The 22,538-nt window shown below is 44.4% G+C and overlaps 1 protein-coding gene across 13 annotated transcripts in view; it reads left to right on the top strand.

Moving 5' to 3' along the window:
- LOC141570044 (ankyrin repeat domain-containing protein 26-like) overlaps nucleotides 1-19,163 on the top strand; it is a 99,293-nt gene extending 80,130 nt beyond the window's left edge. For 5 of the 13 annotated variants that reach the window (XM_088795839.1, XM_088796042.1, XM_088796202.1 and 2 more), the window contains 5 exons: nucleotides 504-656; nucleotides 3,880-3,950; nucleotides 4,291-4,384; nucleotides 17,779-17,827; nucleotides 18,950-19,163. In XM_088795839.1, coding sequence (XP_088651965.1) covers nucleotides 504-656; nucleotides 3,880-3,950; nucleotides 4,291-4,384; nucleotides 17,779-17,827; nucleotides 18,950-19,041 — 459 coding nt within the window. In that variant the 3' untranslated portion in view covers nucleotides 19,042-19,163. The other 8 variants (XR_016022701.1, XR_016018397.1, XR_016018021.1 and 5 more) reach the window with 8 other exon arrangements.
- The last annotated feature ends 3,375 nt before the right edge of the window (nucleotides 19,164-22,538 follow it).

Genomic DNA, 22,538 nt, shown 5'->3' with positions numbered 1-22,538 from the left:
CCGGCGGGGAGGTCGAGGCCAGGTTCCATGGGACCCTGAAGGCCGTCGAAAGGCGGTTGTTTTCTTCTAAGACATAGGAATCTCTAGGAAGGATGTGAGCAGAGGACTGCATATGTGAGGACCTCTGAAGTCAATCTCAGCCTGAGATAAAAAAGGGGCACACTTTCCACAATGTAGAATGTGCTACCACGAGTGCCACCGACGCACCCATTTCCCTTCGAGACGTCAGTAGACTGTAAAGCTCTGCAGACTCATCAGGGGAGCACGGCAGTGGGGCTGAATCTGTTGTTCAAATAACCTAACGGTGATTGGGGATAACACCTTCTGTGTCTCCTCGCGGATTCAGTAAACAGCAGACTGTCCGTGAGAGGAAAAGAAGGTGCATTGATGCATGCGGTGATCTCTTTCACGTTATGTGTTATATTAACACGTTAGACTTACAGCTTATCAACGTAATTTAGTATCACGTGAATATAAAATCAGTAACAGAAACATCTTCCTAGGTGGTTGGGACACAACTGCAACAAGAGCTAGCTGACAACCTAAACGAACAATCTCTGCCAGAGCCTTCACTGGAAGTTATAGCACATGATCGCATGAATCCAGAAGCTGAGAGACAGGATCGAATGACGACATCAGAACAAATGAGAAGACAGGTATGTATGAAACCTAACATGTCAACAGTTAAGCTCTAGCTGATTAAATATATAAAGTGTTTTAGGATCCTGATTTTCAACAGCGGCGTCTTTTGTATTTTCATTGCAATTAATTTATTATAGTTTTATGGTCTTTATAATGCACTTACTCCTTAAACTCTGGCTTTCATTCTGCTTTGTGTATTATTTTATTTATTTGTATTAGTTTATTATTATTGTATATTTTTTCTTATAATGTATATACTTGAGAAAGTTGAGAAATATGCAGCATTCCTCATAGAAGTCGACAGACTTTTTTTTTCTACCAAACAGTATTTTGTAGTGATACTTCCATTACCATGATGAGGCAGCCATTTACAATCAGAGGACAATGTTTAATAGAACAATACGGAAAATTATCTTATTATTGCCACATTTGTGAATGGTTATAGAATCTGTATATATTTCATGGATATCAGGCTAACTTGTACAGAAAGGTCATGATACAAACCAACAAAGTCAGCATTTCCTTAATTTTCTTTCCATTTTAAAATATTGTAAAAGTATGGGAATGTGTAGATCATTGAGGCCTGCACACCCACAATAGACGAGATCTACATCCACTATTGGATTAAAAAAACAACAAAAAACTGACTTTATCAGGCCGTAATTCACATATTACATAATTCGCCCATTTAAAATGTACGATTCAGAATCTCATGCAGAGATTCAGAGAGTCGTGCAACTATCACCACAGTCAATTATAGAACATTTCCATCACCCCCAAAAGAAGCCCCGCATCACTGAGCTGTCACCCCCAGCTTCCCATGTCCCGTGGCCCCAGACAACCACCAATCTACTTTCTGTATATAAAGATTTGCCTATTCCGATATTTCATGTAAATCACACAATCTGAGTTCCTCTATGTCTCGCTTCTTTCACTTAATATCACGTTTCCAGGGCCCAACCCTGTTATAACCCATGTCAATATGTTATTTCTACTTATTGCCCAACGTTACTTCACTTTGTGGATAAAATACGTATCCGTTCATCAGTTGATGGAACGTTGTGTTGTTTCCACTTTTTGGCTATTAATAATTCTGCTGTGAACATCAGTTTGCAAGTTACGGTGGGAGCCTATGTTTTATTCCCCTGCCCCGGGACGCCCGGCTCCCACGCTCTCCTCTCCGTGAAGCTTCCTGTGGCTGCTCGAACTCTCACTGAGCTTCTTCTCCTCAGCACTTGTCAGCCAGTCTGTGCAGAGCAATCTAGCTCTGAATTTTACATTGTTAAAATTTTCTTCATGAGCGATATCTTGTCTTTTACAGTATGAATTTGTCTAACGGGAAATAGTATTTGATATCATGGCTCCTATCCTTGTATAAATTGAAAATATCCGCTGAACAGTAGATAGGATAAAATCAAATATTCTAAACCACACCGATACTTTCCTCTTGGAGACATGGATATAGTTAAGCTTTTATTGAAAACGTATCTTAAACAGTTAAATAGAAAATAAAGCACTTAATCTAATAGAGAATTATTCAATCAAACGCTCAGTGCTCCCATGTGTAAAAAAAAGAACAGGACACCGGCCTCTCTTCACTCCTCAGTCGCACTGGGATGTGCAGAGATTGACAGCACGTGAGTAACTGGGAAGATCTGGGGACGGCTTTTCTGATTCACCCGAGCATGTTGCTTTCATCTGCTTCTCAGAGCACTTGGGAACGCAGCCCAGCATACACATTCGCTGCGAATGAAGTGATCCGGGAAGTTGGATTTAGCACTAGAGTCCATTCTTTCCATGTCAGTGGCTTTACCCTGCCTCTCATGGTCATGTGCACTGTACGCTCAGTCCCGAGGTGGTTTCTGCATTATAGTCCGTGGTCTTTGCCCACTGAACAGTCCAGAACGAAGTGTATTGGTGTAGAAGTAACTCATGGTCGTTCGCAGAATGAGAAAGTATTCACAAGACTCTGCAAAGTGAGAAAGCATTTATTGAAAGTCAGGCAGAGAGAGAGTTTTCTACTGGAACTGGCCAGGACAGTCTGACAGAGAGAACTGTTGAGACAGAGGGTAAGAGAAATACTGGCAAAAGGAGTTTTGCCAGGGCAGAGCCCGTTGGAGACAGATGCACCGAGGAGAAGTTGTGCTGGGGTTTTATATTTTTCCATGCAGCGTGTAGGATGATTGTCAGCTTCAGGGGGGCTGCCATTACAATTGTCTTCTCCCGGGAACTGTCCTGTTCCCATCTGTGATGGATGTCTGCTTGCACAGTGCTGCTCTTTGATTGGGAACTGTTCTCCTCGCACCTGTGATGGATGTAAGGAGCTTGTCAGCTTGCAGGTGCAGTGCCGGCCAGCGCCTTCAGAGCCAAGCAGTTAGTGATTAAGCTCGCTCCTGCCAGCTCACAAGCCCGCACCTGTTAACTCTTTACTTGTCTCAGCACAAAATAACTGGCAAATTATTACAAGCAGACAAAAATTACAGCTAGCTAGTGGTATTGGTAAAATTTTCATGAAGGATGGGGGCTATATTCTGGGCCTCACGCTCCCCATTTGCTGCCGTTGCCAATCGTATGAAGAAGGATTTCAGTGTAACTTGTGTAAGAGACCACTTCCATTGGCATACCATCTGTACAAAATCTCACATTTTATCAGAATATTAAAACCAGTGACAATAATAATGCTAATTTCAAACCCTTCAATTTTACTACGTGCCACGTCTTCTTCTAACTACTTTACGTGTCCTCCCTAATTTAATATTCCCAACACCCAGTGAGGTCAATGCCATTATTATCTCCATTTTACAGATGAAGAAACTGAGACCCAGAAATTTTCAGTACGTTGCTCAAGGTCACACAGCTAAGAACTGGTGGCCTTGAGATTCAAACACAGGCATTGTGGCTCCTAGGTAGACATTGCCCCTAAACTAGTCCAATAAATATCTGGCTGTCCCCAGAGCAGCCTGTTTACTCTCATTATCACAGCAATGACCATGGTCGTTCCCAAAGGTGAGTGTTTGATATTAGAATTGGTGGGGTGCTCGGAATACATCGTGTTAGACTTTGTAGGCCATAAGGTCTCTGTTCTCACAACTGAGCTCTGCTGTTACAACGGGAAGTAGCCATAAACCAAATGTAGATGAAGGAGTGTGGTTGTGTGCCAATCAAATTTCAGTAACACAAAGAGGTAGATTTGTACTAGATCTTCAATAGTTAAACCTAATTTCTTCTGTATTGTAGTTCCAAGAAGCACGAGATCAACATGCAGAGGACTCAAGACGTGCAGAGAAGATGCAAGATCCTGTGCCAAAGTATGATTTACAGCAGCACAGACAGTAACTTGAATAGTTATGAAGTGGACGTGTAGTAGAGCATGAGAATTACATCAGTTATAATAATAAATTCATGAGTGTTTACGTTGGTTAAAATTTTAGCTTTGAGCTACTTTGAAGAGCATAATTGGTGTATATTATTATCTCTAAATCTTACACATTATCCACAGAACACTACAAAAATTGCACACTTGCTCAATCACGTGCTTTTCAAATTGTAAGATTTTACACAATTGGAACTTCAGATGTTTGTCCAGAGATTATGTGGTATGTTTTTAATCAATGTGTGAAAATAATTATTTCCAAATATACATTTTAGGCTAGAAAATGAAAATATGGATTTCCAAGTGACAACCGCAAAGGAAGCCGGCATAGTTAAACAGCTTCAGAGACTCCTCTTACGTATAAGTTCAGTAAGTCAATCTCCTGGTTTCTGTCATACTAAGGGAATATTCACTTCGGTAGTAGTAGCACCTAAGACTATTTTGCACAATCAGAAAACTGTCATATTGACAGTCCTTGTTGACAGTAATGTAAATCGTCTTTACAGGGGTAAGCGTCTGAGTTCATAAAATTAGTGAATTCTGTAGTAAGATTTTAGTAGAAAGAGATTGTGATAGTCTAAAAACAGTATTTGATGTATACGACAATGTGTTTCTCCATTCGTTTCTCCAACATCTGGGATTTCCCAGCTTTTGGCTATTGTCATTAGTGCTGCCGTTCACACTGCACTACAGATGTTGTTTGAGTCCAGAAATCTGAGTAATGACTTCATCTAGAATGCTGAGTTTCTCTTATAATCTAAACTCTTCAGTGAGACTTGGAAAATGAATTCCTTATCGTAGTCTAATTTGTTTCCTTCATCAAGAATGAATGCGAGTTCATTATGCACGTGTTTCCTGAAAAGTACATTTCTCTTTGTTGGATTTTCAAAAAGAAAAGAGATGGCAGTGAGAAAGTAGACACGGCTGTTCAAGCGGGGCCTTACATAGTCACATAATGCTCCTAGCATTGCAAGTTTAGCAACTAAGATTTTCATTCACTTGCATTATCAGACTTTCGAAGATGTAACAATCTGGTCTCAGGAAAGATTGATGTGTCATCCAGGATGACGATTTCCTGATAGATAGTGAAACCCATACCACTGTTTCCTAAGCAGAACGACATTCGCCTGCCATCCTCCTGTGCCCTGTAGGAGAGGCCGCCTAGGATTTCCAGTCAGAAGATTGTACTGTGAACCCTGAAGTGGACTGCTGAGGTGGATGCACCTACCAGCTGGTGTCTTTCAGGCACAGTGGCCAGGTCTGTGCAAGTGCTTTAGACAGACATGCCTATCCAGGGAAAGAGAAGATTATGTTCATGGGTCTGCCTGTGGCTGAAGAAACTTAAAAACTGTCTGGACTTCGTATACCTTAGTGACATTGTGGTAGTGTACTTTTCATACAAATGACGTGACAATAGGTTGATAAGGAGCCTTCCGTGAATGCGAGTGTCGGAAGTTGCGACCTTACTTTTTTAAAGAGAAATCCATTGAGGAATTGATAATTGAAAATTTGGGGATTCAGTGGTTGGAGAGCGGTGCTCGTGACACCAAGGTCACCAGTTCGATTCCCACATGAACAAGTGAGAAACAATGATTTCAGCATGGAGCTGAGCCACGGGTGGATGCCCGGTTGGCTTAGCAGTTAGAGTGCAACGCTCATAACTCCAAGTTGCTGGTTCGAGTCCCACATGCACCAGTAGCTGCGCCCTCCACAACGAGATTGAGAATGATGACTTCACTTGGAGATGGGCTGCACCTCCCACAACAAGATTGGAAGGCAACTAATTGACACGTAGCTGATGGGTCCTAGAAAAATACACTGTCCCCCAATATACCCCCAACAAAAAAATTGGGGATTTGTGGTCCACATGGAAGAGTAGGTAAATGTTGTGCTTGCCTCCTCTCATGACCACATTGAAATTACAATTAAACTACAGAACTGTCACCACTGAGAATGACCTGAAGTACAGCGGAACCAAAGTTCTACCTCTAAGGATATGTAGAAAAAATTACCTCGAGACTGGTAGGAGAGGCAACAAAATGGAACAGGCTGGTCCCACTGCCCCATGTGACTGTTAAAAACATCAGGAGGGATATGTTGGTTATGACGAACATGTGGTGAAAGAGCGAAGGGTCCCACCCCACACTATGCTCCCTAGCCCATGGTTCCAGTATCAAAGAGAGATGTCCCCATTACTTCTGGCCGTGAAAACCAGTGGACATTGTGGTTGGGTGAGGAGGATGACTAGAGTCCCAGGCCATCCTCTTACAGGGCTTGGGCAGAGACTTACTCACTGACGGGCTCACTTGTTCTGAGCTCCAGCCTGGAGCAGCAGCTCAAAAGATGCCAGGGCCATAAGGGGTTGTCTGGCCTCAAAGCGAAGGCTGGAGGGGCAGCTTTGTCTGAGACAGAGGTACTGGGAGAATCCTTAGTTTCTTTCCTGATCCTTCACCCTTCTGCATGCAGATCTGGGTGGCCGACACATCTGAGTCTCCTCAACCTGAATAACACTGTGCAGTCCTTCCCTGGTGATTCCCTAAGACCCCACACCACCCACCATGCAGGCCCACCGAAGCCCCAAGCAGTGTCTTTCCACAAAAACGACATGTCTTTTTCATGCTACTGACATTCGTCAAATCTCTCAAAGTTTCACGAACCCAAACAAGCAGCATCTGCATTCAGCATATCCTTTACTTCTGAAGCAGCTGCGGCACCTGGCCTCTGTTCACAACTTGAATTCTCAAAGCCCATCCATACGCAGAGCATGCGGTGGCCATCTGCAGACTGCTCTGTGGCACAAGCCAGGTGGCCCCAGGCAGGGCGAGGCTGCCGCTGAACTTGGACTGTGGTGGGGCCCCTCCCAGACGTCCTCAGGGCAGGATAGTCAGATTGAGCGGCAGCATCTCCAAGTTGCCGACAAAAAGACACACCGAAAGGGCGCCCTGTGTAGGCACCAGAGCCCTGCTGAAGCAAATCCTGCTCTGTGGGGTCACCCCTGCACAACAGCTCCTCCACTATGGTCACAGCCAGTCCTCACAACCCATCAGTCCTAGGGTCAATCCCTCCCTTTGACATGCAAACAACCACCAGGGCTGAATTACAACAGGAGAGCACACGCAGTCCACACAGAGGACCTCCTTCCAGCATCCGGCTCTAGTGAAAACGGAGTATGCGCCACTGAGCCCCACAGGACACCTAATAGATAAGGCCACTCTAGTAGGACTGGGAGACATAGCCGCCCAACCTTATACATGGAAACAAATATGGGGAGTCAGCCAAAATTTGGGAGTTAAAGAAACATGTGTCAAATGAAAGAAGGGTACAACCTCCAGAAAAAACCTGAACAAGATGGAGACAATCTACCAGATGCAGAGTTCAAAGCACGGTTTATAAGGATGCTCAATGATCTCAGGGAGAACAACAACAGAGACATAGAGACATTAAAATGGAGATCGAAAACATAAAAAAGAATTAGTCAGAAATGAAGCTACAGTAACTGAAATGAAGAATACCTGAGAGGGAATCAATAGTAGATTAGATGAAGCAGAAGTACTTCATCAGTCATTTAGACATAAGGTAACAGAAAACAGCTCATCAGAACAGCAGAAAGAAAGAAAAAATCCAAAAGTGAGCATAGTCAAGGGGCCTCATGGACAACATCCAGCTCATTAACATTCACATCCGAGAGGTACCAGGAGGAGAAGAGAGAATGGAAGGAATTGAAAACCTATTTGAAGGAATAATGACTGAAATAACCAAGATAATTGGTGAAGGAAATAGACATAGGAACACAGGAAGTGCAGAGTCCCAAACAACATGAGCCTGAAGAGGACAACACCAGGACACATCATAATTAAAATGCCAATGTTTAAAGTCAAAGAAAGAATGTTAAATGCAGCAAGAGAAAAGCAATTAGTATTCTAAAAGGGAGCCCCCACAAGACTCTCAGCTGATTTCTGAAAAGAAGCTCTGCAGGCCAGAAGGGAGTGGCTACAGATATTCCAAGTGATGAAAGGCTAGGTCCACAACCAAGATTCCTGGACCCAGCAAAGCTGTCATTTAGAATCAAAGACCCAATAAAGGGTTTCCCAGACAAAACAAAACAAACAAACCAAAACAAAACAAAAACAAAAACCGAAACAAAAACAAAAAAGCACTAAAGGAGTTTCTCATCACCAACCACTATTACAAGAAATTTTACAGGCACACTTTTAAGGTAGGGAAAAAAAATTAAAAGTGGGAATAATACAGTGCCAACAAGTATATATCTATCAACCGTTACTTTCAATGTAAATGGATTAAATGCGCCAAACTGAAGATAGGGTGGCTGATTGGGTAAGAAAATAAAACCCTTCCATAGGAGTATGCTGCCTACAAGAGACTCATTTCAGATCGAAAGTCACAGAGACTGAAGATAAAGGGAAGGAACATAGATTTACATGTCAATAGAAACAAACAACAACAAAAGCTTTAAGAGGAATACTTACACCCCACAAAATAGACTTTAAAACAAAGGCTATAACGAGAGTCAAAGAAGGACGCAGTCATCCCTCTTCTGGGGTTTATCCAATAAAACCCCAAATGCTACTTGTAAGGGACATGTGCCTCCGTGTCATTGCAGCATTATTTACAATAGCCCACATACGGAGGCAGCCTGGATGTCCATGGACGGATGAATGGATAACGATATATGCATGGGGTACATATATACAATGGAACATCGCTCGGCCGGGGAAGGGAATGGGTTCTTGCCATCTGCGGCAGCATGGAGGGACCTGGTAGGTATTCTGCTGAATGGGGTATGTCACGTAGAGAAAGACACTTGCAATGTGATTTTGCTCATCGGTGGAATTTCAAGAACAAAATAGACAGTAACAAACTCATAGATACAGAGAACATTTTGCTGGTTGCCAGCTCGAAAGGGGGTTGAGGAAGAGGGTGCAAAAGAGGAAGGCATTACGAAGTACACATTGGTTGTTACAAGTAGTCATGGGGATGTAGGGTATATAACACAAGGAATGTAGTCAATAATACTGTAATGACAGTGCATGGTCTCAGGACGGTACTAGATGTATCTGATGATAGATGGGAAGGGAGGTGGGAGCAGGGTGAAAAAGGTGAAGGGATTAAGGAGTACAAATGGGTCGCCACCAAATAGTCATGCGGATATAACGTAAAGCATAGGGAATAGAGTTTATAGTTAACACTGTGCTCATGACTAGGTATAATGCTAGGTGGCTGTAGACAAGTCAGTGGTTCACTTCTTATATAAATATCTAAGCGCTGTGCTAGACACCTGAAATTCATATAAAATAATATCGAACATCAACAAAATTGAAAAATGTGTAAGCATACCTCAACTGATTAAGCTCATACAAAAATAATGAGGGACTGCCTGCAGGGTCCTATAGGAATGAGGTAGGACCTTGACATAGAATGATTAGCCACCGTAAGCTCTACCCTGTGAATCAAAATTGAATAATGACAGCTTTCAACCAATTCAGCCAATAGCCATCACTTCGCTTGAAGGCTCTCAAGTCTTGAGTCTCCCCTGGAGAAACATTACCTGGGTTAAGGTATTTGATCCGCACAATGTTGAGAGAAAGAATCTGGACTGGGAAGAAGGGATAACTCCAGCTTATTCAAGCCTGCAAATGAGATAGTTGAGTGTACATGTGAAAGGCATTTCAGAAGAAGACTTCCATAGGTTAAGTCACGTTTCTATGGAATAAAAAATTATTCAAAATAAACACACACAAAAACCCCATGGCTAAGAGTGGATAAACTGCAGCTTGTGAAAAACATTTGCATTGTAGGAGACCAACAGAACGGAGAGTGCTGGTCACCATCTCAAGAGCCAAAAATAACACTACACTCAAAAGTAACACTGATAGGAATGAACCTCAATTGGACAAGATGAGCTGATCCACAGCACGTCATGGATTCTGAGTGCGTGGTTGGGGACACTGGCCATGAGAATGAGAGGGAAGAAAGGAAAGTACAGATGACCTTAGCAAAGGGGTCAAGGCTGCAATTGTAGATGGGGAATCAGGTTGGCAGCATTGGGATTTAAGAAACTGAGAGAATTTCAAAGGAGGAATAGAAAGGGTCAAGGCCTGACCACCAGGGCTGCTGTTTACAAATGAATTGGGGTTAGGAGACCATAGAAAGCATGTAGGCATTCTTATCAGCTGCTGCTGAGAAGTAAAGCAGGATAAGGGCTCCAGAAGGAGAGGACCCTCAAAAACGTTTTAGTGCACTGATGGCATGGGAAGTCAGAAGCTTATGTAAAAGAAGAGAGTAAGTGGTGAGAATAGGGGTCTGAGGCCACACCTTAAAGAAGGTTGGAGTCCAATGGAAGGGGAGAAGGAGGATGACAGATAGGAAAAGCTGCAAGAATGCAAGAAAAGTTATGATTTTACGTAATATAGAGATAAAATGCTCTTTGATCCCAAGGTCCAACAGTTTACTACCTAGGTTTTCTTCTATGCAGTTTATTGTTTCAGGTCTTATGCTTAAGTCTTTGATCTATTTTGAATTAATTTTCGTACATGGTGACAGACAGCAGTCCAGTTTCATTCTTTCGCACGTGGCTATCCAATTCTGCCAGCACCATTTATTGAAGAGGCTGTCTTTTCTCCATTGCATGTTTTTTGCTTCTTTATCTGTCCATATTTATGTGGTTTTATTTCTGGGTTCTCAATTCTATTCCATTGGTCCATGTGTCTGTTTTTCTGCCAATACCATGCTGTCTTGTTTATTGTAGCCCTGTAGTACAAGCTAAAGTCAGGGAGTGTGATGCCTCCAGCATTGTTCTTTTTTCTGAAGATTGCTTTGGCTATTTGGAGTCTTTTGTGGTTCCAAACAAATCTGATAATGTTTGGTTCTACTTCTTTCAAAAATGCCATTGCTTTAAATCTCTATATTGCTTTGGGTAATATGGCCCTTTTAACTATGTTGATTCTTCCAATCCATGAGCACGGAATGTCTTTCCATTTCTTTGTGTCTTCTTCAATTTCTTTTAAAAATGTCTTGTAGTTTTCAGCATATAGGTGTTTCACATCCTTGGTTAAGTTTATTCCTAGGTATTTTATTCTTTTTGCTGCAATTGCAAAAGGAATTGTTTTTTGTATTTCTTTTTCTGAAATTTCATTGTTAGTACATAGGAATGCAATGGACTTTTGTATGTTGATTTTGTCACCGGCAACTTTACTATATTCGTTTATTGTTTCTTACAGCTTTTTGGCGGAGTCTTTAGGGTTTTCTATATATAGCATCATGTCATCTGCAAAGAGTGACAATTTAACTTCTTCATTCCCAATTTGTATGCCTTTTATTTCTTTCTCTTGCCTGATTGCTCTAGCAAGGACTTCCAACACTATGTTGAAAAGCAGAGGTGATAGAGGACAGCCCTGTGGTGTTCCTCAACGTAGAGCAAAGGGCTTCATTTTTTCACCATTAATTATGAGATTAGCTGAGGGTTTGTCATATATGGCCTATATTATGTTAAGACATTTTCTTTTTATACCTATTTTATTAAGTGTTTTAATCATAAATGGGTGTTGTATCATGTCAAATGCTTTTTCTGCATCAATTGATACAATCATATGATCGTTGTCCTTTATTTTGTTTATGTGATGTATCACATTGAAGGATTTGAGGGTGGTGAACCATCCTTGTACTCTGGGGATGAACCCCACTTGGACGTTGTGAATAATCTTGTTAATGCATTGTTGCATTCGATTTGCTAGAATTTTGTTTAGGATTTTTGCATCTGTATTCATCAGAGATATTGGTCTGTAGTTTTCTTTTCTTGTGTTGTCCTTACCAGGTTTTGGTATCAGGGTATTGTTGGCCTCATAAAATGAGTAAAACAAAGTTTGATATTTAGAGTATTCCATTTTCTTCAGCACACTTACTTTCTCCATTCCCATATTCCGGTTGAGACCTTCACTCTCCCCATTTTTACGTTTTGGTCACGACAAATTGTCCCCGTTGATGGTGGTCAAATAGCCTCCTTTAGTATTTCTTGTAGTGCAGATCGTGTATTAGAAAATTCCCTCAGCTTCTGTATGTCTGGAAAGGTCTTTATTCCTCCTTCATATCTAAAGGGTATCTTTGCTGGATATATTATTCTTGGCTCATAATTTCTCCCTTTCAATAGTTTGAAGATTTGGTTACACTGCCTCTTGGCTTGTAGAGTTTCTGCTGAAAAATCTGATGATAATCTAACGGGCTTTCCTTGTAGGCTACCGTCTTCTTTTCCCAGGCTGCCTTGAGGATTCTATCTTTGTCGTTGATTTTAGACAGCTTCAATGCAATGTGCCTTGGAGAAGGCCTGTTGGGATTGAGGCAATTAGGTGTTCTATTTGCTTCTTGGATTCGAGGATCCAGTTCTGTCCACAAGTTTGGGAAATTCTCATCGATAGTTTGTTTGAATATATTCTCTGTTCCCTTCTCTCTTTCTTCTCCTTCTGGTATGCCCATTATTCTTATATTGCTCTTTCTGATGGAGTCAGAAAGTTCCTGTAGAGTTCTTTCATTTCTTTTAAATCTCGAGTCTCTTTCTTCTTCTATCCGTGTCATTTCCAGGTTTCTATCTTCAATGTCACAGAGTCTTTCCTCCATCTGGTCAACTCTGCTACCTAAGCTGGCTATTTCATTCTTAATTTCTTCTATTGAGTTCTTAATCTCCAGAAATTCTATTTGGTTCTTTTTTAAAATTTCAGTCTTTTTTGTAAAATGCTCATGTTGTTCTTTCAATATGTTTCTGAGTTCATTAAACTGCCTTTCTGTGTTTTCTTGCATCTCGTTGAGTTTTTTCAGAACCACAATCTTGAATTCTCTGTCATTTAAGTCACATATTTCCATATCTGTAAGTTCCTTTTCTGGAGACTTTTCACTTTCTTTCTGAGCTGTCTTGTTGCCTTGGTTACTCATGGCAATTACTGATTTATTATTTCTCTTCCTAGACATCTACAGGAGTGGCTTCTGCAACAGGTAGATCAGAAGAGGTCTTTCTTTTGTTTTCCAGTACTTGTTGGTAGAATTGTTTTATTTTCTCTCTGACAGTAGTCTTTTTTTCTCTCTCACACTGTAGTGCTATGTTTTCTCTGCACTATTCCAGCTTCTCACACATTGGGGGAACTCCCTGGGTGACGGCTTCTCCTCTGTAAATAGTTTGCCTGGGTCACAGGGTGCAGTGTCCCTGTGGGTATGCGGAGAGCTTTTGAAGTTCCAAAGCTTTCCCTGCACCAGATTCAGAGCCCATGTGGTTCAGCAGTTCTGTTTACTCCTGCAGGGATCCGCCCAGAGAGGTGGGGCCAGGGGTGGGGTGAGTTGTGAGACGTGGCCCAGAGCAATGGCTGCGACCACCACCACAGCCGGTCCTGCTTCCACAGCTCCCTCCCCTTTGCCGGAACTAGTTGGGCTGCGAATCTGTGTCTGAGGTCCACAGTTCTCAGAACAGCAAATATTCTGTTCTTTTGCTCTGACACTGCTACTGTTCCGCTTTTAGCATCGGCAGGTGGGACGGGGCGAGCTCTGGGAGATTGGGGAGGGGGCGGCTGGTCTCAGTGCCTCAGGATTCCGTTCTCTGCTCGGCAGTGAGGGCTTAAACCACTGTTTTGAGCCTTCTTCCCTCAGTCTTTTCTCCAAAGTCTCTGCCGTGAGCGTTGGGTTCAGCCGTGTTATATGCTGTCCCCTCAGCCCTGTGGAGCCCTAGCGGAGCCCTAGCAGTCCGAGTTCCTCTCTCTCCCACAGCTGCAGTAGCTCCGGGATGCAGCGAGCTCGGCGCACTGAGCCAGGTCTGCGTGCTGTGCCTGCGGGGCTCCGTCTCCGTGCTTCTCCCTTCCTTCCTCCCCTGTCCGGCTGGCGCGACTCGGCCACCTTTATGACCTTTAGGTGAATTCTGCAGTGGGCCTCTTAGTCTTGCCTGTCTGCTGTGCAGGGAGTCCTTTGTGGCGTTATAGTTGTTCCATTTGCTGTAAATTCCAGGGGAGATTTGCAGAGGCTCACCTCACGCCACCGTTTGATGACCATGACTTGCATTTTTTAAAGTTGCGAGAATAGCAAGTGGAATTTACCATTACACAGCATTTTAACACTGAAAATGTGTTGGGGCACACCTACCTATAGGTTGAACACTGTTCTAAACTAGTTCATGTGTTTCTCTGGGGATGTCAGACTAAGAGTAATTCAAAGTAGGAGAGACAGAGAAAGGGCTATCAGCGATGCAGACGGCTTCACGGGTAGTACATCCTGACTTCTGCAATGGCTGAACTAAGAAGATTCCTGAGGACTGCACTGAGACATACTTAGTAAACCAGGTTAGAGATTTTTAAAATACCACAAAGCTATTTTCAAGCATTTGCTGTCACCACACTTGGACAATACTCTGAATACCCAGGAGAAATTTACCCTTTGGCACTGAGGCATCATTTTGAGCAACTCCCTCTAGGGGAGAACAAGAAGTCTGGTTGGTGATCAAAAGGCACTCAAACAGCTCCACAGGCTTTAGCTTATAACAGTGTTACCAAGGCTTTGGAGGTGGGACCTGCCCTTTCAGTGTTCCGCACACAGCCTCGGGCAGGCAGACCACCTTATTTTTAGCCACCTTGTCAATTATACTGCCTTTCACGCCTCTGTTAATCTTTCCCTATTTAACATGTATACCTTTGTGTAGAGTAGAAAGATTAGAAAAAAATAGTTTTTCTCAAAACCACCTGTAGTGATAATAACAAAGGTCTTAACCAAGAAAGTACATTTACCAAGTGCCAGAATGTGCAGGTTAAGTGGTAAAGGTTAAGTTCACTTACTAGCATCATTTTCCAAAAGTATATTATTTATTTTATTTTCACTCCTACTAAGCACATGAACCTGTCTGGATCAGAGTTATATTTTGGAGGCAAATTAATGAGCTAGTTGATTTTCTCTGACTCTTTGTTTTGACTTGTGTGTGTACTTTACTTTCCAATGATATTCAAAGTGTGAATTCCTCCAGGTAGTCTTGTTTATATTCTTCCAGTTTCATTTGAAAAGAATCTTGAGAAATTTCACTTTGAAGAGCTCAGATTCCAGACCTTTAATTCTGAGTTCCATTTGCCTTCTGATGGAAGCATTGTTATACACATTTAACTGTTCTAAGTTTTCTTGAGCACTGGGTACAAAAAGAAAGTGAATGTCCAATGCTTCTGTAAATCGTTTGTGTGATGCACGCTTAAAATGTTCTCATTAGTTATCACCAGAGAAATCAGAAGATGCAAGAGTGTAAAGGCAGAAGCAATGCACGAGAATATGCTTGTGGTAATTTTTCCGTTAGTTAATTTTTGGTAGGAGGGAGGTATGGTGTTTTTAGTATTTCTGGATAAATTGAAAAACGGTTGATGTGAAATTCAATGCCCGCGTTCCAAGGCAGACGTTGATCCCTTGTGAGGCATTGGGTTGCCCAGTCATGCAAGCCTGAATAAGAGATGAAAAAGCACCACCCTGTCAAGACCCAGAGATAAGTGTCCCAAATCACTACAGAATGCCTGGAAAGATTTATGATATAGGTGTGATGATGTGAGGTTGGGCACAAGTGCGCTACATGGTAAAGAGAAATCTGTTTTGTGTTATAAATTTTCCTACAGTTCACCCCCAACATAGATAATACCTGTGCTCGGTGATGTTGGTCAACCAAGTTTATGTGGAGGAATGGAAGACTTCTTTGAAGGAAGAATTTCCTAAATTTGAGCTTGCTCGGTTTAACTAAAGATTTTCTCCAATACGTTCCCTGTTCTGTGATTAGATATGTTTATGCTCTATAGTTGATTGTATTGACTGCCATTAACAGGAGGTCTGATCTTCATCTGTTTCTTTATTTCTATTTGTCACTTTAAAGCTTGTACTTGAATTAGAAGGCTACTGTTTTGTTTCTCGTGCCTCAACATTATTGAGCTACATGACAAAGTTTTACATACTCATTTCCTCTGAGTTGTACTTAGAAATTGATGTAATTTTCCTGAATGTGAGGAAGTAGCTGGCATGGACCTCTAGACTCAATAGGAAGCCTTATAGCCCATTCCTGGCCTGCAGCTTATCGGTTTTGTGACCTCAGAAGACCTATAATCTCTACGAAACTTGGTTGCCTCTTACGTAAAATGAGGGACTTTTTTACTAAATCCGTGACTTTGAATTGAAAAATATTTTTTACTCAAAGACTACTGATGTTCTTTAAAAAAAAAAAAGCATGTCTGCAACTCTATTATATAAAACAGAGACCATTAGAGCTGCCCAGCTAACGGAGGGATGGAGACTCAGAAGCTGTGCAATCCCGCAGGTGTCCCCAGTGGAACCTGAGATTTCTACGGGACGTAGTCTGAGAACTGCCAGTTCTGAGAAGCCCCTTCTAGTTAAAACTCCTTTGCATTAAAGTTTGCGGATGCATTCTCTTCCTGTGTATTGTTTTCTCATCTTTCTATATTTTTGATAAATGGAAAAGGATAAATAAGACCCCAGACGTGTTCTCTTATTAATGTTGGACTTCAAGCTACTTCCACCGTGTGGACAAAATCCTCACCTTAGAAATCAACATAAAGGTCACGGAAGGAAATATTTAGGAAAAGAGCTTTTTAGGGGGGACATAGTAATAATGCTACATTGGTAGTTCCTTAATTCAAGTCTTGTAAATATGTGATTTGCAATTTATATTGTGTATTAACGGTAACAAAACTGTTTCATGGAAGGATTCTCCGTTCATCTGGTATTGAGTTACTGATTTCACAAAGCCTGTCTAGTAAGGTTGATGTCACATTATTCTGTTATAAGCCCTGTCTGTCAAGCTATCGACAAAATGGTGTTATGGAAACAGTCTCTGCAGATATTGGAAATCATGATGGCCAACAAATTTGTCTCCCCCCCTGAATTTGTACAGGGGTGGGGTGTCACATTGTGTTTGTCACTGCAGTGTCCACAGCTTCTGGATATTATTTTAAGCACTGCTTTGAACATTCAGGGAGAGGATAGCTTTCAGACGAAACATTTAAGTAAGAGCACTCTAGACGAGGACACTTGTAATATAGTTTGAAGTATCCCCGTACCTTTCGTAATTAAGTAGTCACTAACTACAACTACTTGAATAAAGAAATGTTTCTCTCATAATACAGACAGGAAAATAGTTTGGGTTATTCTTTCTTTCGATAGAATTGGCATCTGACATCACAGTAGCACTTTCAGCATTTTGTCTTTAACGTTCTACACTGAAAACTGATAACCTAGAACATACCTTAAGATTCATTTTCTAGAAGTGCAAGAATGGAAAGCTCATTTTAAGGAAAAGACCATGAAAGTAAAAACAAAAAAAGAAACTTTTATAAAGGGCAGTTTTTCTAAGGATTGCAAAGTAACGCATTCATTGTAAAATATGACTTGACCTGTTTAAACTTCTTTGTACCAATCAGGTCAAACATCTCCCTTGTGAAATTATGTGTATTAAGTAGACCAATATCAATCGTACTTTTGGTCAGATTAATTAAAATGGCATCACATACAGATGGTCTCTATAATTTAAAAACAAAATAAGGAGAAATTAATTTTATTTTATTTATGTGGGTTTTTTTTGTTTTGTTTTGTTTTGTTTGTTTGTCTGTATTTCCACATTCTGCACTTAGGTGTAGTCTCTAAAGGCATTATTTAAGGGCCTCGTTGGATAACCTATGTATCATTCCTACAATAAAGTCTCTTGTTTAACTTAAATACTATAACTAAGATTTGATGTATTTCAGATGGATCAAGAGTTGCAGGAAAAGATAACTAGAGAACAACGAGAAGACGGTATGATGCCAAATGTATTAATTCACGTTAGATATCATGGATATGTGGAATAAACTGTAAAGAGTAAATGGCATCCCTTTCCCTGTTCAGATAATAGATACTGCATTACATGTATTCTTGTGCACAGCAAATGAAAAAGGTGAAAGCAGAAACATTCATAGTGAAGAATACGTCTCTTCCTGAGTATTTATCACATTGTGTATCTTTTTAAATATCTCAAGAGTCCATGTATCTCTTTTTATTTCTGGCTGTCCCCTTCCTTCGCTCTGTCATCCTTATGGAACTGTCGGCCTGCACAGTAAAAACTGGGCTTCGACAACTTCCCGTGTTTTTGCCAGTGATATGAGATGAGGCCCAATAACCAGACTCATCTAGTGATACTTACTGAGGCAATTTCAGTTCATATAGCTGTGACCTGCTGTGTGACATGTAAATCTTCAGTCATTGACTTTGTCATTGGTTTACCATGTACCCTCAGGAGAAACTCCAAATTGCTTTGCATGGAATAAAACACCCACATCAAGTTAGTTCTTGCCAAATAATTCAGACTTATGTCTTGCTTCGAGCCCGAGTCTGCCTCTTTGCTCTCGCATCTGGCTGAACTAGACAACTTCTCATTCCACAAGTGTTCTCCCCCACTCTAGTCTTTGCATCTGCGTCTTCCCTCTATCTGGCATCTTCTGTCCTTGTGCTTCAGGCATGTCACCTCCACCAGAGAGTGGACAATATTGACACAGAACCGGGATGTCCCTTGTGTGTGTTCCAGTCACGTCCTGTTTTGTATTTGTGTGGTATATGTGACACTGAGTGGAAATTGCCTGTTCATCTGTTCCTTCAATTTATGGTAGATGATGGGTCAGGGGTGGACCATGTCATCTTCATCTTGTAACTTCAGTGCTTGTCATGTTACCTTGTTACTAAACGAATGAAGGATGAGACAACCAGAAGCTCTGATACTTAGCCCTAATACCAGTTAAGTCAGGGTGCAGCCGTGGGCAAATTATATCGAATGGTAATCTCCTGTTGTGCACTGTTGTCTCATGTAGGTTTTTTCATTCTCCTTAACACTCATACTTACTTGTATTTTAGATAAACAACATACTTCTTTCTTTGCCTTTCCAGGTGCTGCTGTAGTTGAACCTGAATTCAAGCGAGCGTTTCCTCTAACTGCTCTTCTAGTTCAATATGCAAAAAACAATATGTCCCTTTTGTGAATAAGAAGTATATGATGTAAAACACATATAGCACAAATGTGTTTACTGCACTATTTACATGTAATAACAATGTAATCGCATCGCATTAAACATAGTGCATGTAAAATCCTTGAGAAGGAGAATAGTTTTGTACCATATATGTGTAGGGAAATTTATACAGTACTTTGAACTATTTTTCTTGACATCTAAGTAACTTTGCAATGAGATGAAAACAAGCTGTATTGAGTGTTACATACTCAAACTGCTCATATACCAGCTGTTTACACAACACCCAAACAACCAACTTGTCATTCGTGCTTCGGTGGTGTTAACAGATAGCTTTTTTGTATTTTTCAGTTTTTGTCACTAAGTAGTAGCATTAATGTAAATGTTTCCTTTTCCTGAAAAGTTCACATACACAAGTGGAGGTGCTACTGAGCAGTGCGTGGCCTGTGGAGGTCTGGGACGTACCCCAGCTGCCAGGCTCGTGCAGCTCTAAGACCTTCCTCACCCCAGGGCCAGTGCACCCTTCCCAGGGCCCAGTGGGTGAGGAGCAGGGCACAGCTGCCTCCCGGGGCCTTCCCTGCTCCCTGCCCAACAGATCCAGGCATCATGGCTGCATTCTCCCCTGTGCCAGCCTGCAGGTGGGGAAGCCCAGGCTGGCAGTGACCTGGCCAGAGCCCGTCAGGTCTGGGATCCCCAGGTGGAGCCTTACCCCCCAGCCACCCCACCAACTGGTGTGGCCTGTGGCCCCTGTAGCAGTCCTGTGATGGCCAGCCTTTGTCTAGAGGAGGTGGGGTCTCTCTCCCACCCTGAGGGTGTGCTGGGAAGGAGCTAGGGAGCGCCTTCCCTCTCTGCCCCCCAGGATCCCTCTGCTTGCTGGGGTGGGGGAAGCCACACAGCCTGCACCAGTTGCACTGTGCAGGCACACTGGTGGTCCTGGGGAAGGGAAAAGCTGGTCAGAGCCTCAGGGGACAAGGGGCCCAGGGCATACCGGGTGGGGAGAAGTCAGGAGCTTGGCCCCAGATCCCTGTATGCTGACACCTTAAGATGCATCGACCCTATTCCTGGGACATGCTTTGCTATCCCTGGTGTCTGAAGGGGGGATTTGTCAGGGTGGGTGGTCCCTCCATGGGCCTGGTCAGAGCCTTCCTGATCTGCTCCAGGCCAAAGAGTGCCTGCCAGCTGCCCACAGGAGGGGAGTGGGCTGCAGGAGGACTCGTCCCTGGTGAGACGCCTGGAGCACAGAGGCTTTGATGATCTGTTCCTGGTGTGCTGCTTAGGGTGAGAACGGGGGTCTTCTGCAGGGTCCCCCGGGTGTCCACCCGGGAGGGGCTGGGTACTGGACGAGTTCCCAAACCCTGCCCCAAGTTGTGTGTGTTTGTGCGTGTGTGTGTGTGTGTGTGTGCGTGCATTAGGGGAGGTGCGCCTGCAGGAGCACCCGGAATCCCACCCGTGGATAAAGCAGCCCATCACAGGCCCCTGCTCACACCAGGGACACTGGTGGAGGCAGAGTGATGCTCAGCTCACAGTCTCAGCCTCAGCGCACCCCCAACCCTCTCCAGCTCCGGTCCCGCCAGAGGCTGACTGGGAACTTTCCTGGTGCTGCCCAGGCACCCACATGCTCCGGGCTTGCTCCCCGCTGCCCGTTCCCACCACACCCCACACCCCACACCCGACCCATCTTCCAGAGGCATCTCCGCGCCCGGGCTGCCGCCCTCCGTGGGCCAGCCAGAGCTGTAAGGGGAACCGGGCCGGGGGCGCAGAACCGGAGCCAGAGCCGGGGCGAGGCGCTTCCGTCCAAGCCTAAAGCTGTTCTGCCTCTGAGATGAGCGCACCGCGGGGGCAATGCCCGCTGGGACTGCTTCGGGCAACCGAGGGAGGTAAGAGGCAGCGAGGACCCGCGCTGTCCTGCGCCCCCCAACTTCTCAGTCTGAGCGCAGCGGGCAAGGAGCCCCTCAGGTACCCTCCCCGCCCAGCCCTGCAGTGGGAGAGGGGCCGCCCAGTCCTGGCTGGGACGGGGGCGGGTGGGGTGGGATGCGGTGGGGTGGGGCACATCTGTCTCTAATAAGAACAAACACCGCCCCTGGGGCCTCTGGCGTTCCCATAGCTCCGCTCCTCCCGAGGCGGGCGAGGCTGTCATTCCCGGGCCCTGTCACCACCTGTCCCCCTGCAGGTGCTGCCGGACCCACCAGGACCAAGGCAGTGCTGTCGCCTGAAGTAATCCCAGTGCCCCTGGGCGAAACTGCCCGAGCCCTGTGGTGGCTACAGGACGTCCCGAGGACCCGTGGGGTGTCCAGGCAAGAGGCTGAGGCTGGGTGGGGGCCATAGTGTCCCTTCCCCGAGAGCCCAGCAGCCAAGCAGAGCGCGGAGCTGGGTGCTGAGGAGGAGCAGAAAATCCAGTACTCGGCACTGGTGGCCACTGTCTTCTGCAGCCTCGGGCAGACCACGTGGGTGGTCTGTAGGCCACAGCCTTCCTTGGAGGTCGGGGTACAGGGATTCCACCCGCAGACTCTCAGCGTGCGCCCCCGAGCTCATTGAACCGGGCTCAGGCAGGCGCCCTACAGGGCTCAGAGCAGAGGCGCAATGGCAGTGCCCTCCCCAACAGCTGGTCCGGGTCGTGCTGTAGGGGACAGCAGAGCCTCTTTGCTGACCGGAATGGGGTGGCTTGGGTCCAGAACTAGATCAGGATGGGAGAGGGTGGAAGGGTAGCCGGAGACCACCACGGACTTGGAGGGGAGAGGGCTCGTCAAAGGAGCAGAGGTTGCAACTCCCTGCACACCCGTGGGTTGCGCTCAGAAGGAGAATTCTCCCCAGGCTCACAGACGGTCTGCCCTGAGAGAGGACCCTGGCTGGGGACACGGAGGCACGAAGGAACTGGAGTAAAGGGGAGCTTTTTATGTGCCTTGTGCTTCCCGGCGCTGCAGGAGAGCCATGGGGCCCAGGAAGTGGTGCGAGTCCGCTGGTCGTTTTTCACCTTCCAGGCAGAGAGGCAGTGACCTCGGTGGCGAACCGGCCTTTCCAGGCTGCACTGGGCACTGTGCAGGGGGCAGCAGGCACCACACACTGGAGCCCCTTCTCATGGTGCTTTCTCTGGCGGGTGAGGAAGGGACCACCCTTTCTTTCCCTGGCCATGCCTCCACAGACTTTCAGAGAAGGGTCCAGAATAGAGCTGAGTTTTGCCAGGAGGCATTTCTGGGATGCAGGCAGCAGGTTTGCTGCCCCCCAGCAGGTGGCCTTTGAGCACTTGCAGCTTTGGTTCACTCTGCCTCCTGGCTGGTTCTCCCCAGTGGTCTGCCCAGGGAGCTGGTTGCCAGGTGGCCAGGCTGTGGGTGCTGAGCCTTCCCTGCCCCTGGACCTGGACACCTGAACCTCCTGAACAAGCAGCTGGGCAGGAGGGTGCAGCTGAGGAGAGGAGGTTGACAGAGGCAGGACCCTGGATATAAACTTTCCCTGTCAGAGTGGAGGAGACAGAGGTGAAATGAGCACCACGTGTATGTGTTTTTCGAGGTTGTGTG

This window comes from Rhinolophus sinicus, chromosome 1, assembly GCF_057876585.1.
Source record: "Rhinolophus sinicus isolate RSI-liver-muscle chromosome 1, RSI-T2T, whole genome shotgun sequence".
NCBI lineage: Eukaryota > Metazoa > Chordata > Mammalia > Chiroptera > Rhinolophidae > Rhinolophus > Rhinolophus sinicus.
The sequence above is the reverse complement of the archived record's forward strand: the minus strand, read 5'-3'. Positions and strand labels throughout refer to the sequence as shown.